At 35.3% G+C, this 15827-nt stretch overlaps 1 protein-coding gene across 3 annotated transcripts in view; it reads left to right on the top strand.

Annotated features, from left to right (window-relative positions):
- Positions 1 to 4699, top strand: part of LOC149806057 (DNA-directed RNA polymerase III subunit RPC8-like) — a 34446-nt gene extending 29747 nt beyond the window's left edge. For all 3 annotated transcript variants that reach the window (XM_089950928.1, XM_089950927.1, XM_089950926.1), the window contains exons 7-8: positions 1874 to 1991; positions 4426 to 4699. In XM_089950928.1, coding sequence (XP_089807054.1) covers positions 1874 to 1991; positions 4426 to 4476 — 169 coding nt within the window. In that variant the 3' untranslated portion in view covers positions 4477 to 4699. The remainder of the gene's footprint in view (positions 1 to 1873; positions 1992 to 4425) is intronic.
- The last annotated feature ends 11128 nt before the right edge of the window (positions 4700 to 15827 follow it).

Raw genomic sequence — 15827 nt, forward strand, 5'->3', positions numbered from 1 at the left:
CAAAAGCACGTCAACAGATTTTCATTACCCTAAAGAAAGCCTCATTTCCCTATTGGAAGCCTCACTGATTTAACCTGTTCTGTTGATTCTTGCCATTGATCTGGTTTCAACTGGAATAACCAAAGCGCTAAGCATGTTTAATTACTGTGTAAATAACACTGCATAGTCATGTAGTTGTTGTGACAATGTACATCGTAATTAAACAAGAATGAATAGTTGATTTAGCGGGATTTTTTGATAATGGAATTTAGTAGGGTCGTAATACATGAGGATTATCACATCTCAGAATACAGTCTTTTTTCTCTTTGCAAAAGCTGCAAATAAAAACCGCCCTGAATAAATACAGTCTTGTACACATTTTTTTTTCATCTCCCTCTCGTGTGGGCACACACATGTGCGCGCACTCTCACGTGCATTAACTGAAACGTGATTTTAATTTTTTTATTGCAGTTTGATAATGAGATTATTGCTGCTGTAAAATTCAAGTTGCACTTGATTTCTTGACAATGTGGACTCATTTTGTCACATACAATTTACCAATAAATAATACCCTTAACTAATACATGATTGTTCAAACCATCTTGATCATTTTGCTAGTCCTACATGTAAGACCTCAACACTGATATTTATGTTTTGACTTTTGTGCACACTAAAACATAATAACAAATGATACGTCTTTCATGTAGGACTATCATTTTGCCAACATTACACAACATAACAGTTACATATGCTCTAAATGCAGACGAGCTTTCACACTGAGAGATAATCCCCAATCTTTCTTTCTCTCTCATTCACTAATAACAACAAAAATCTTTTTGTGTATTTATATTTTTATTGTAGTTAGACTCTTGAGTTGAGAGCAGAATGAGACAGAAAAAAATATACAGTTACTTTGCACGTTTGTACCATTAGGTTGTCAAGTAGCATGTGTTTCGTAGAATTTGTTCAGGTATGATCCCTTTATTTTTAGTTCATGATCAGAACTGCAAAATGATAATTATTTATTTTAAATATAATTTTTTGTACACTGAAACTGTTAATTGTTTTGTCATGTAAGAAAAATTACATGAAATATGGTGTTTTAGTTTAAACCATATTTATTTGAGAAACTTTGTCAACTACAGTTATAAACATATGATTATGGGGAATCATATAACGCTCAAGTTAATATGGATTACATCCCTTTGTAGGATCAGTTAGATCAATGAAAAAGCTATATCATAATCGCTTGCATGTGTCCAACAGTATACTGGAAAATCAAATATCAATGGACCAGTACTTAAAACTTATCGGGAAGCATGAGGTATGGTTAAAAGGGATGAATAAAACAAAATTATTTCATATCTTTTTTTAGGAACAAACAATATGCTTTGAATTAGTACAGCACACTATAGAGTATAGACCATAAGTGTGCTATGCAGCCCGGTGAATTTTTTACCAGTAATTGTTTTCTTTTATTTCTTGTTTGAGAAACAAGAAAATACATGCAGAATGCAAATTAAATAATGACAAAAGTTACAAATACAAATGCAGTCAAATTAGTTTATAACAATTTATTGACATAGTAATTTCACAAGAATTTGTACTTCTATGTGACCCGTTTTCGATTATGTCGATTATAGAGCAATTTTATTAACATGCAGGGTACCGTAATCCATATATAAGTCAATGCAATTTCAGTGACAATCCATATATAAGTCGATTTGGAGTATAAGACAAAGACCTGACATTCAAGTCAAAAAGTATCAACTTATAGACCAGAAAATACGGTAACATGGTTTGCAGGTTATTCACTGTGTTGCATATAATCCATGCTGTTTACAAAATTCAGGTTTTATACGATTACCTCATATTTATCCTTGTATTTTCCCAGGTTTCGAGTGGTAGATGAAGTGTTTGTGGACACAACACCAACAGGGCCAGATGGTTTAGGGACTGAGGGATCTGATATGTCTGATCCAGAGGCTAAAAAGTCACCTTACACCTTAATTGTAAGTATAGGACATTATATGGGTACTGTTACAGGGCTCACAGTAACCATTACTGTCATGTAGTCACTTTTTGGTACAGGTTATAAATATACACACAGTTGGTAACGCTAGTGACTGGATTTGCATGTCATGGTGTTCACACTGGCACTGTTTAGGTACAGTTCCCCTTTATACAGTTGTTATGGGAGCAATAAAACTCTTCTGAATTATTGGCTAGATGGACTAGATGTGTATGCTGTGGTGTTCACACTGGCACCCTTTAAGTATAGTTCCCTTTTATACAGTTGTTATGGGAGCAATAAAACTCTTGGCAAGATTGCATTTAAGTAAGGGTGTATAATAATAATAATGGGTGTTGAATCCAAACTACATCATAATCAGATTTTTTGTCTCACTTGTGTTAACATGGTGAGAAAGAGGTGTCTTACAACTATGGAAGATTCTGTTTAAAATTTTTGTCTCACTTGCATTAACATGGTGAGATATGTCTTGCAATTATGGAAGATTTTGTGTTAAATTTTTGTCTCACTTACATTAACATGGTGAGATAAATATGTCTTACAGCTATGGAATATTTTGTAAAAAATTTGGAAGTCAGATGTGGGAGAAGGGTTTGAATTTAATGCTTGCATACTTGCAAAATGCGGGTTAATTCTGGAAATTAATCTGAGATTTTGAGCTCTCACCTGCTTAATGAATGCTTAATATTCCAATAATAAAATAACAAATACTGAGTAAAACACCATGCATTTTATTGAGCTGGTCTTGCCTGTGCTAGGTTGAGCTTGTTTCCACTTTGGAGACTTTGTTCAGATTTTAGTAAATATGCTTAAATCATCAAGATAATGGATGAATACAATTATGATAAAAATCTATTTGTATTATGTGACCGTACGTATGATTGGATTCCATCCAGAACACAGTTTTGATTTTGCATCAGGTTAAATTTCAAATAAAAACTGAGTTCTGACATTTGAACAACATTTGTGAATCAACAATAACACTCAAATATTTTCACATTAACATGCAAAAAGCAATGACATAATACACAAGGTTTTCTGTACACACCATATGTGTTGAAACCTCATAGAAAAATGTTTTTAGCAATCTTTCATCTGTTGGTTTTATTAAAAATAAAAGTAATTTATACAGAAAGCAAACAGCTTCATTAGAAAAAACATTCTCAGTATGAGTATAAAACTAGTATCTAATGCTGTGAATGAATAACCAAATATATAAAAAGTAAGAAAGTTATTCACTTTTTTAAAATACAATTTACCTTTAAAGTCTGGAAGTGAAAATGACCAAGCAGAGCTATCAGTTTTTCTGACAGTGTACATTTGAAGTATATCCAAGCTGTTTACTTGTTTTTTAACAATACCTACAGTACACAAGGTCTTTTTTTAGATATCCAGGTTAAACAGCGAGGAAACATGGGAAATTCCGTTTCTTTAAAAATCTAACCCTGTGCAAAATAATAGAATTAAGAGCACCACAACAGTGAAATGCCTTAATCCATGAACTGATTGCTCATGGTATATTGATCACATTTTGATCTGCCATCGATCAAAGACCATTGAATGTCAACTACAGATGAGTATAAACAAAGTTCATACTGGGTTCAAGAAAACAGGTTCAAATTTTATGAATCAAAACCGAACTATGTGCATTTCTGCCATTTACATTGATGACCCAAAATCTATCTTGACAGTTGTCTTGTTCGTGTTTAGACCTTATTTTTTATTTTTTGTGCAATTTAATTTTAAATTGTTTGGGCAGCCAAGTAGTTTAAAGCACTCACCTTTACCAGTCACTGCCATCTCACCTCTGTCTGCATAGGTCTGAGTCTCCAGCTTGATCAATGTGGCTATGTGGGATGGCTTGCCAGGAGCTTCCATGGGTCGGTAGTTCTTACCAAGGTTTTCCTGTGTTCTTTCTCAACTACTGATTGCCTATCTTGCACTGAGAAATAGTACCCACCCCCAGCAACAAAAATTAACTTGACCTTTTTTTAGCACAATGGAGCCATTTTTGTGCAGAGGTGCCTTAAAACATACATACATACATACATACATACATACATACATACATCATTTCATACTCCATTTTGGACAGAGTAATGGCTGTTGTCAAGATCATATATTTTTATGGGTTATTGTTTGAATTGATGAGTCAGTGGATTTGGATTTCAAGCATTCTGCTACATCATTTCAAGCAAAAGCCCCTGAATGCCCATCATTTAGAGTAATTGCCCCTGAATGCCAGCCTTTTATATTAATTGCCCCTGAATCCCCATCTTTTCCTAATTTTGGTTTCCCCAAACAAGTTTTTCTCTTTAATATGCTATGGAGCAAATCGAGGTGAATGAAGTCTGTAATACCAATGCAGTCAGTTAATAGTTGTTCTGTTCAGTTCTTTTGTTTTTCTGTTTTAGGGTTCCATTAGTGAACCTGGACTGGGCCTGTTGTCATGGTGGAATTCCTGACATATAACATCGAAGTGGAGAATTTGAAGAGATATACGAATGTGATCACATTCAATGATTACATTATTATTCTTTAAAAATAAGAATAATAAAAATAAGAAAATAAAATGTAAATTTGAAAGGTTTTATAATTCTTGGAGCATAACGATTCATTGTATATTAAATCTGTTTCACTATAATTTCTCTTTAAAAAAAAATTAGATTAATAAAATCTTGAGAACAATACATGACTCCTTTTCATTTCGTTTATTTCATCTTCTTGTATTGGTTACTATTTTGTGTGTGTGTATGTGTATATATATATATATATATATATATATATATATATATATACACACACACACATATACACACACACACACACATATATATATATATATATATATATATATATATATATATATATATATATATATATATATATATATAAACGAAGGTACTAAAGGTCTAATGGGAGTGTTGCTATTGCCCAGTGAAGTCTTATGTCAAAACATAACCATCAAAAAAATAAAAATGATGCTTAAAAAAGACCACATTTACTACATAAACAAGACATTATAAATGGAATAACGAGTCTTGACCTAAAAAAATAGCTGCTGGATCCCATGAGCGTAGTCATAAACTTTTTAAAAATTATAGTTGAAGAAATTTCTCTGTCCTTGCAAATATTTATCAGTTAATCAGTAGAAACTATTGTTCCCTTCACTGCAAAAGCTACCTGATGTCAGGCTGACTTATAAACAGGAGACAAAATGCTGTTGTTTAGTTATAGACCTTTTTTTTCTTCTTAGGAGTTGTGTGTCCAAGGTTTATGAAAGGATCATACTGAGTCCTGCATATAATATGTGCATGAAAATGATTTAATAAACATCAATGCGGATTTCATCCAGCCGTTCAACAATTCATCAAATAATTTAACTTATCATTAAATGTGTTCCGTCTTGATTTGATTGAAATAATAGACATGGGATTAAAGTTTCAAAAATAACCATAAACTTCTATCATGGCTATAAAGCTACTTATCAAACAAAATGTAACTGCTGGGGTTCACCAAGGTTCCATGCTAGGGACCCTGCTATTATTCTTTTCTGTCAGCGATATAGCAGGCAACTTCAGCTCGCTTCAGACCCTTTACAAATACAAAGGATTGTAAAAAAAATTATTTTACAAAACTTAATGCATGAACAAATGACATGCTTATTACTTTTAACACGTCGATAACAGACATATTAATCACAAACAGGCAGACTGGCTTTTTCTATCCAGTGTTATCTTTTTGATCTTTCTGTTCAATAACACTTAGCATAATTCGATATCTGGCAGGAACCCCCACTTTCTAAAAATCCAGCTTTGTTGAATCAAATCGGACGACTACAAAAGGATTTTTCAACGTTTTCTTCCTGCGTGTACTCTGCGTATTAGAGATCATCTCATACTTTGTTATCATCTGTGTGTGCATGTGTGTTTAAAGTGTACGCTTTGATTGTGCATAAAGATGTCAAACGACTGAAGTGATGACACGATTCGGTCTTTGAACTGGTAATTTGTACTATTCTTTCTACTGAACTATTTATGCAGGAAGAAGCAGAAAAAAAAGTATGCCATACTACCTCTGGTGTAATTACAGCTTATCCGAACTAGATAGACCAAGATCTACATTCGCAAACCTTGCGAGAAAACCAGAGGTCTTCAGTAATCGTTTTACCTGTAAATTGTATGCGAAACAGCGTAGACCCTTGTTTGCTGGCGCATTATACAACATCATATCTAGGTCAGTTCTTTCTTTTTTGTGTGTGTAAATTATCTACTATGCACGGTTGCATACGGTAATCTATATAGTAAGCCGCAAGCGGCATCCAAAGTCTGTTTGTTGTTTCTATTGGTTTTACCGTATTGGCTATGAAGTTGGGGCTAAGACCCTTTCTCAGAAAAACACCGAGGCAGCCGACCCTGGCTAGTCTAAGCTAAAATAGAATCAGCGATGTTTGGATAACAAGTCCAAATATCCGCTAAAAGAGCAGAGCTATACGTGGCTGCCCTGAAGAGTTTGAGACTTACTATGGCGTGTCGGGGTTGTTATGCCGACACTGTGGTAGGTGAGGGGTGGGGTGTTTCCAATATTTATTTAAATTATTATAGAAGTCCCACCCAGGCTCGATTTTGGTTGGAAAATTAGTGAAAGATAGATGTAAAGCTCTGAGCCCCCAGTCAGCAATGCCGACGGTTAAATGATTGAATATACAAAAAACTGAAATTCAACTAATAACAATTTAATGTCAATTCAATAATCAAATGACTAAAATTCCCAAGTACTCTCCTTCCGCTCGACCCTGTGATAGCCTATTGCATCATTTGATTTGTAGTGTGAGATAGCTTTCCACCTGTCATTGTATTCTACTCCTCTGTGTATTATTCTCTCATATTCCTCCAAATCCTTCTCTTCCTCCCGACTCTCTCCAAATACCTTCTCTCCTCGACTTCTCTATACCTCTCCACCTTTCCCACTATCTCCTCCTCGACTCCTTTTCCTTCTCCTCGACTCTATACCGACCAGACTTGTCGACTCCGACTGCTCTGCGAGTCTTACTTCCGTCTCCCCTCAGAGACTCGTAACTCACTGAACCGGAAGTTCAGTCCCCCAAAAAGCTTCCTGTGAAAATACAATGACGGTACAATATTTCCCCAAGCCCTGTCATCTCACACTATACCCAGCCTATTATCCGATAACGGCTATTAAATTTCTTCGGTCACACATTCATTCACATCAACATACTCATTCGTTCTTGTATGGTAAAACAACGTCGTATATATATATATATATATATATATATATATATATATATATATATATATACACACATCAATAAATTGCGTCAAATCAGTACATATTCCTAATCCCATTATACCAAATAATATCACAACAATCAGACACATTTCTTTATATTACAATTCATACAAAGTACACAAATATTCACATATAAATGCTCTGATATACCCATACATCAATATTAACTAATCTTACACACTTCAACCATTTTCCAAATTCACAATTCAAGTATGTGTAAAATCTAACTTATCACATGAATAAATGCACTAGTTTACTACGAAGTAACCTAATAGCGAATTACAAAATTGATTCTGACCACAAGCTAACAATCTGTATAATTCTCTACATGATACTCAAACTCGTTTCTCAAATATGCATGTAAATTAAACACTACGAGGGTAATTCTACGTACTAACCGATCCTAGTAATTCAGTATACATACTACACATAATTAAAATTACAATGCCGTAATATTCTGCAAAAATAGAGCAAATAACTTACTGACGTTTACGAAGCTTTGTCTTTACTTAGAATCTCCTTTGTAAGTTTTCACGCCGAATTTCTTTGTGGGGGTGGGGGTGGGGTAGGACTAGACAGATGCCCCCCCCCCCCATTTCCCCAAAAAGTAAAAAGGTGTTTTTATGTGTTAGTGTATCCCCCGAAGGTGTGTGTGTGTTTATATTTTTTTTTCCTAGTATTTTTTAAAGGGTTGTTCTTCCGATCTAGGTTTGTCCCTAGTCGGAGTCTCTTCCCTTGTGTAGCAGTGACCTTTGTCAAGGGTCCCCTACGTCCTGTGTATGCTATGTATATATTGTTTGTGTGCTATAGATGTATATATTAGGACAGCGGTTATATCAAATTTCCCCTCGAGTTTTCACCTTCTATTTTCGGTATGTTTAAGAAGACAAAATTTGGTTGGTATATTTATTTGTAGACTTTAATCTATTTTTGTTAAATAATACATTTTGAAATCTATGAGTTCGAAAGAGAATCGATGTCTTTATATAGTTTAAAAGAAAACCAACTGTTTGTAGGTATGCGATTTAGTGTGGCGATTCTCTTTTCCCTCAGATCTGATTTTAAAATTACAAAGATGTAGTTAATAAGAAGCTTCATATTCTTTATTTCTTATTTATGCTGCTCTTATACTGGGAGTATAGCCCTGTTTAACTTACCCAATACTGGTATATTTTTTTAGAAAATAAATTTGCTTCTATCTGTCTAGATTGTCATTGCTTTTAATATATTTAGTAGATACCCGGTAATTCAAGAAATAAGACTTATTCCCCATTTGTTTGTATTGTTTGTCCATTTCATGCATGCTGAGTTTTCTGAGGCTCTTTCTCAGGTCTGGCCACTTTGGGTCGAGCATTGTTATATAGCCCTGCGATGTTTATGTCTCTTGTTTCTTCGTCATGCAGGTCCCTGTATCCTCTATTTTACTGTAATTTGGGTCGGGATAGATTGGGACTGTGAAGAGAGAGAGAGAGAGAGAGAGAGAGAGAGAGAGAGAGAGAGAGAGAGAAAAGGGGAGAGGGAAAGGATTTTCCCTAATAAAAGCGTTGTGTATATTGGTTTCCTTTTATTTGTCCCTTCGGGTATCCACTGTTAAATTGTTTTGACAGAGTAAAAAATTGACTTTTCATTTAAGTTTTATTCCTATCCAAAAATGAGCATGGACAGGTGGTGCATGCATTGGATTCATCACAGTGAAGTCCTACTATTAAATTTTCATTAAAAATACCTGGGGTGGGGTGGGTGGGAGATGGGATTAGGGCACCAGCCCGTGCACTGACTGTACAAACCCCTACTTGGGTTGTAAACCGAATCCCCCCCCCATCTCTCCCCCCCTTTGTATAATTTCATAAACACCATAGTTATTATGCGAAAGCATAAAACTACAAAATAAATTTCCATAGTATTCTTTCTCATTGAAATCTTTGTGTTTTAATACTATAGAATGTATTATTTTTATAATCTATATTGCTTCAAATTATTTAGATATCATTAAAAATACCAGAGGGGGGAGTTTGGATCAGGGCTCCAGTCCGTGCACTGACGTACAGACCCTTGGTTGGGTTGTAAACCGAAGCCTTCTCACCATCTCCCTCCCCATTGTTTTTTTAAATTTAGTGAAAACCATAATTATTGTACCATAGCAGAATCTGGAAATTTATATTATTACAAACCATTTTTTCTGCATGTTATATTTTATAACTCTTATTACTTGCTCACCGACTAGCATTGTTGTTGCAATGTAACCAATAATTTTAAAACTATTTTCATAATTTACATCTATATATAATATATTATTTCTATTATATTTCTTGCAAATTTCCATTATTAACACTATTCTATTATTTTTTGTTTTGTCACATTGTGCAATCGTATGGATTTTTGTGAAATGTGCTGCTTTACAAAGAGAATTTCGGTATTATTCTACCGTCTAAAAGCTTCTTCGCCTGTAAGCCAGGCGTTCTCAGAGTAATCACATTTGCTCGGCAATCTTCTCAGGAGAACTAAATTTTCGCTTGCTAGTTAGAAGTTATAATTCGAATCAAAATTGTTACCACATTCTCCGTCTCAATTCCAACTGGATGTCGCACTGATTCGATCCAGTCAGCTTAGCGGATAATGTCCTTCTCGCTGTCTGTCCACGTGGGGACTGATTTAGAACACGCCCCGGTTCCCTTCGCGGTTCCTCTGATCTTGGACAAAGCTATAACACCTAGGTGGGAAATCGTCGATCTAACGCCTATGCTGATCCAAGTGTCGGATCGTCTCTCTGGTCACAGTAACCTTGCGTAAGAGATTAACGCTAGCCTGGGGTATGTTTAGACAGCAACCATGGCTTGTACTAATACCTTAGTTTATACACGACTTACAAACTGGCCTGAGCAAACTTGCAATATCGGGATCTTGTCTCAAGTTCTCAAAATGTATCCGGAAATTGAGGTCATATATTATCCTCCTTATGGACCTTCATCCAATATAAAATAATTAAAAAATCTCTTACGTATAGAGATAGTGGAATGAAACAAAACTATTCTTTAAAATTTAACACTTGGAACTCTTTATAGTCTTGAAAAAGGAGTGAAGCAATTCATAAATTGTAAAGAAATCATCAAATTTCCTCACCGATAAGGCAATATTCCTTTAAGAAAAATTCAAGAGTTTGTGACTACATTCTAATCCCCGATGCATGCTAATATCGTTGCTCCCTGTCAAATTAAAGCAGAAATATCACAAATCTCAGTTTGAGTAAGAATTTTGCAGACGTTTATTCAAACAGTGACCTGGACCTCTTTATATCCTATCGAAAAATTGAATGATGAACAATTTGTATACGTGAAATAGTCGGTATGAACGGCTCGTTAATTTGCACCCGTTTGCGTGCTGCTTAATTTGCTCGCCAAAGTCCCCACCACAGCCACACCCTCTTGCGTCCTCTTCCGGTGATGTTCGTCTGCATCACCGTCTTCTTCCGCTGAAGGCCGTCATTATGTACACAAGCAGCAACAGTTTTGTAATTCATTTGTTCCAAATCAATGCCCAGTTTCCTATTTTTATCGGGCTGTTCATACCTTATTGCCAAACAAATGGTGGTCACATTCGATTCGAATGTTCCTGAGTTGTGAATTTTCCTATCATGTGGTAATTTAATTTTATGTTCTGTGCCTACGTAATTTTTCAAAAGGTTCATAATACCGCGTAGGCTTTAGTAGCCGTTCGTTTTTTGAGGTCTTAATTTGGGTGTCAAACATCAAGAGTTAGAAATGTAACCAAACAGAATCTTTTCGGGACCAGCGAGTTGTTGATCTAAAGAGGGCTTTCGTGCGTCAGATTGAAAGCCCCGTATGGTAAATGTGTATGTTTTTTTGGGGGTGGTGGTGGTGGTGGTGGAGTAGGTGTGTGTGCTATATACTGTGCTATACTGTGTACAAGTTATTAATAGCCCTGTTCATGTTTGTGTTAAAATGTAAGCTATATACTTATACGCTCCGACACACGTGCATGCACACTCTTGCATACACGTGTATACGTATTGTCTTCGGAAGGGAGGGGATGATGTTGTGCAGGTATAAGTTGCATTTTGGCGGATGGCAATTCTTTTCTGACTTGGGAGCTTGCATTTTATTTATTATTTGGAGGCAATTGCTTTTCAGCGATATTATCGTTTCCCCGGGTCTTCAGAAGTACCAGTGGTTATTGTCCAATTTTCGTATTTTTTGCGTGCTCTCTCTCTCCTTGCACAATTTAAAAAAAAAAAATATTGAGAGAATAAGGATACAGGGCGCCAATGTGTCTGTCTCGAGAGATCGCGTCTCACCCTCTTACGTAGTCCGATAAATCAACCCCACAAATCGGTGTTGATACTGATGGACCATGTTGTGGGTATGATGTCACCTGTTCATTAAAATATGAAATTTTGTAGTCCGAGTTTCCTGTGACCCTTGCCACCCCATTTTTGATATTTGGACATTTATGTTGGGGTGTAGGGTCAGAGCGCATTCCCTATCGAAAAGTTGGAATTCGCCATCTTTGGTGTCGGTATGGGGTAGCCGCCTTCTAGCCGACCCAGCAAACTTCAACGACTTTTCATCAAGATATATCTGCACGAAATCGATAGGAATATGATTTGTTTTATCAGAAATTGCGATCACAGCATTCGTTATGTCTTTAATCTAGAAATTTTGCTGCATGCAAACCATTAATGAACAAACTGGCGTACACTTTAGACACATACCGGTAAATGGTAACAGCCATACCAAGCGCGAAATTCAAAATGGCCACAAGACAGATGGTTGTGTTATTCCAAGTGGATTTACAAGTCACCAAACATACGATTTACTCAGGAAATATAAGCTACATGTCACCAAAAGAACCCTTCAGCCGACGGTAGCTGCACAGCCACGAAAAATACCGGTAAGTGTATAAAATATACACCGATGTGTGCTGCAAAATCTGGATGCAGATAATTGCAGCTTTCAATGAATACATGATATCAGCCCCTCACCCGAAAATCAATATCATCACGGGTGAAGGGCTGATTTATCGGCCTACCTCTTACGTAATCGTACCAGTTGAAACCATCATCAAACTCAGTATACTGCTATATCTAGGGACGATTTCAAATCTGAACAACCGTAATAATTCGTGGAATGTGCTTTAATAAAGTGGGCACTAAGATTTCAGATTCTGGTTTGTCATTGTGTTCACAGGAGATCTCCATATCGCAGCAGAATTTCGCTTTCGTTTTAAGAGTATCATCAATCTTGAAACCTTCTATATCTCAGGTAATTTAAAGATCCAAACCGTAAAATCATAAAATTTAGGCAACATACTTACCTAACAATATGACTGATTTAAAACAAATTAACTTGATTTAAAACAAATTAAGATATTTACATGACAAACTAGATTTATCGATATATTACCGGACTTTTCAATTGCGCTTTTGATGCAGCAGCTTGTATCAGATATCTACAGTTCCATATTATCTTCTCGTCTAGCCTGTCTTTGTTCATGATACTTGCCCCTTTTCTGCGAAGATAAAAAATAAAAAAAAAAGGTTTTGTTGGGGGGGGGGGGCACCAGACAGATACCCCCTAAATTCCCCCCCCCCCAAAAAAATATACAAGTGTTTTTATTTATTTGTGTTTCCCCCTAAGGTTCGCGTTTGTATTCTTTTATAAAAGAATTTATACCAAAAAAATTACTTATCTGCAAATTTTTGATGGGGTATTTTTTTTTTTCCTTTAGTGTTATCTAAAGGGTTGTTCGTCCGATCTAAGTTTTTATCCTTGTCGGGGTCTCTTTCCTTGTTTGGTAGTGGTGACCTTTGCCAAGGGTCCCCTACGTTCTGTGTATGTTATGTGAGTATTTGCTATTGTGTGTGTGTGTGTGTGTGTGTGTGTGCGCGCGCGCGCGCGTGTGTGTGGTATGTCATCTTGTCTAATTGGGTTTAATTTTTTAAAAAAACTTTTATTTTATAATTCTGTTACTTGGCCACAGAATAGCATAACTGTGGTAATATAATCAATTATTTTTAAAACTACCTTATTTTCGAAATTTACATCTATATATAAAATATTATTCCTGTGGTATTTATAATATTTATACTTCTTACATATTTCCATTATCAAACTAATTCTATTATTTTTGGTTTTGTCACATTTGGCAATCGTATGGAGTTTTGTAAAATTTTCTACTTTACATAAAGGGCATTTCGGTACTGTTCTAATCATACGACGTCTTACAGCTTCTTCGCCTGTGAGCTAAGAAAATTTGAGCAGTGAAAACCGCTACTAAGATTCGGGCATTACCGTACATCACAGTACGTGCGCGATCATAATAGAGTAAGAGAGAAGTATATGGTGTAACACATTCACCTCTCCTAATTCTTCAAGTGCAGAATCTAGAAACTTACGTAAGTATGTCAAATATTTGTCGGTATTTTTAAAACATATGACATTTAATTCTTCAAAATCTTTATTTTCACTGATTGATAGTGACACCTTCAGTAATTTAAAGAGTAAAGTTCGGAAAAGCTGTTTACGACATTTGTGTTTGCTATAAAATGTGTACTTAACTACTACTTACATGTATATCCTCTAAATCCGGCTTACTGAATATTTAATGGCTTCCTTATACCTGTCACACATTCATTTTCCGAGAAAAAATAAATAAATAAATAAATAAATAAATAATAATAATAATAATAATAATAATAAAACAGTAAAATAAAATGAAGGTTTGTCAGTCAGTTCATCGAGCTTTAGTTTCCGTTTTCGGGGCAAAGTTTCAAAGCAGTCTACGATATCTCTGTGAAACTGAGAACACCTATTGTCCAGTGGTGTAGATGTGCCTTATGAAATCCATAATCCTTGCATTTCAATATACTTAACGCTTTCGTTCGTTTTTCAGTTCATCCACCCAATCGTCATTCACATCGGTTTCATAGCAAAAGTCCAATATCGATAGTTATCCTTATGAAAATTTATTAAAAAATATTAGAATAGCGGTCCAATGTTTGCTTGTGCGTTAAGAAGTCTTTGATTTCACTACTTTTTACACTTTGTCCATCAATATGTGCAATTCACTCATCTATCTTTCGTTTGCTTGACGAATCCTTTTGTGTCCAAACAGAGATTTTGGTGGGTTGGGGAAAATAGTTAAAGTTGATAGAAATTGTAAGCCGTAGTCTACGGCAAGTGTACGATAGTGACTAGACAGTAAGTTACACCTATCTGTGAGAGAATTTTTCTTATACTCACGATTCCTAACTGTAATACATTTCTGAATCTTTAAGCAACTCTAGCCACAGACCCTATTACCAAAATTACTTACATCATGCATTGCATGAAAAATATATTGGGACTATTCAGCTGAAATCGTGAGTTGAAAAGAGATGTTTGAAATTACACTATGTATTTTTATTTTATACATTGTCTCTCCGCCTTCCGCTAACCCCTCCCCCTCCCCAAAAAAAACAACAACAAAAACACAACAACCAGCAAGTAACAACTTAAGTGATTCCACCCACAACCCAACTCGATGCAAACCATGATCGCAATCAGATCTTCTCTGTCCTACGTGAAAATCTAACAGCGACCGCTTACGGGTCAATGTTCTGGTGACCCATGTTATTACCATAATCGCTAATGTTATCAGCCAGTCAGATGAAGTCTTATATCTTAGGGTTTGGGAGACTGAGCAGTATGACCGAAGATCATCAGTTTGTGCTGAACGATTTGATTTACTTTTAGATTTCCGAAAGTTGCATTTCCATTGGCAAATTTAAAAAAGTTGATAGAAATTGTAAGGTTAGTCTCAATTGCATACAATATGGTCATTGATGTAAGCTTTTTAATTATTCGTTGAATTTATTCATCTTAAATTCATAATTCAATTTTCCTTGACTTAAAAAATAATCGTGCATTCGTGGTCATGAACGTTATATGATTCACGTATCGTAAGAAAGTCATAGCATATTTCAGTGACATGAGTGGATTCGGATTTAGTGGTTTTGTATGTAATAGAAACCATATATCGTAGAAAGGTCATGCTTCACTATCATACGACTTGTGAGAATTACTTTATCTGTCTTAAATGGTGTATCATGTATGCTAAGAATTGACCAATTTTTGTCCATGACTGTAAGCTATAAACAACATGTTTACGTAGCAAGGGTTCTAGGTGACTCTTGTTTCCCGTCAGACTAAGTTTTTCGGTTGCAAATCTTCGCATTCTATTATGTTATAGGTCAAGTGAAAAGGTGTATAAATAGGGATCGGATAAACAAATAATTCATTCAAGTTTGCGATCCGTCTCTCAGATATATTTTGAAAGGAATTATTTATTTAATAATATTCATTGGAATTACTAAAGTGCTCATTGGCTTTTGGACTAACACACTATTTTGGATTATGTGAGCTCATTCAATGACAGTCTAGATTGCATCATTGTGGTACATCAGAACATTTAAGACTACTGATTTCATTCTGAACATTCTGTAATTTTG

Source organism: Sinohyriopsis cumingii, chromosome 2 (assembly GCF_028554795.1).
Source record: "Sinohyriopsis cumingii isolate HCF-2022 chromosome 2, ASM2855479v2, whole genome shotgun sequence".
Classification (NCBI taxonomy): Eukaryota; Metazoa; Mollusca; class Bivalvia; order Unionida; family Unionidae; genus Sinohyriopsis; species Sinohyriopsis cumingii.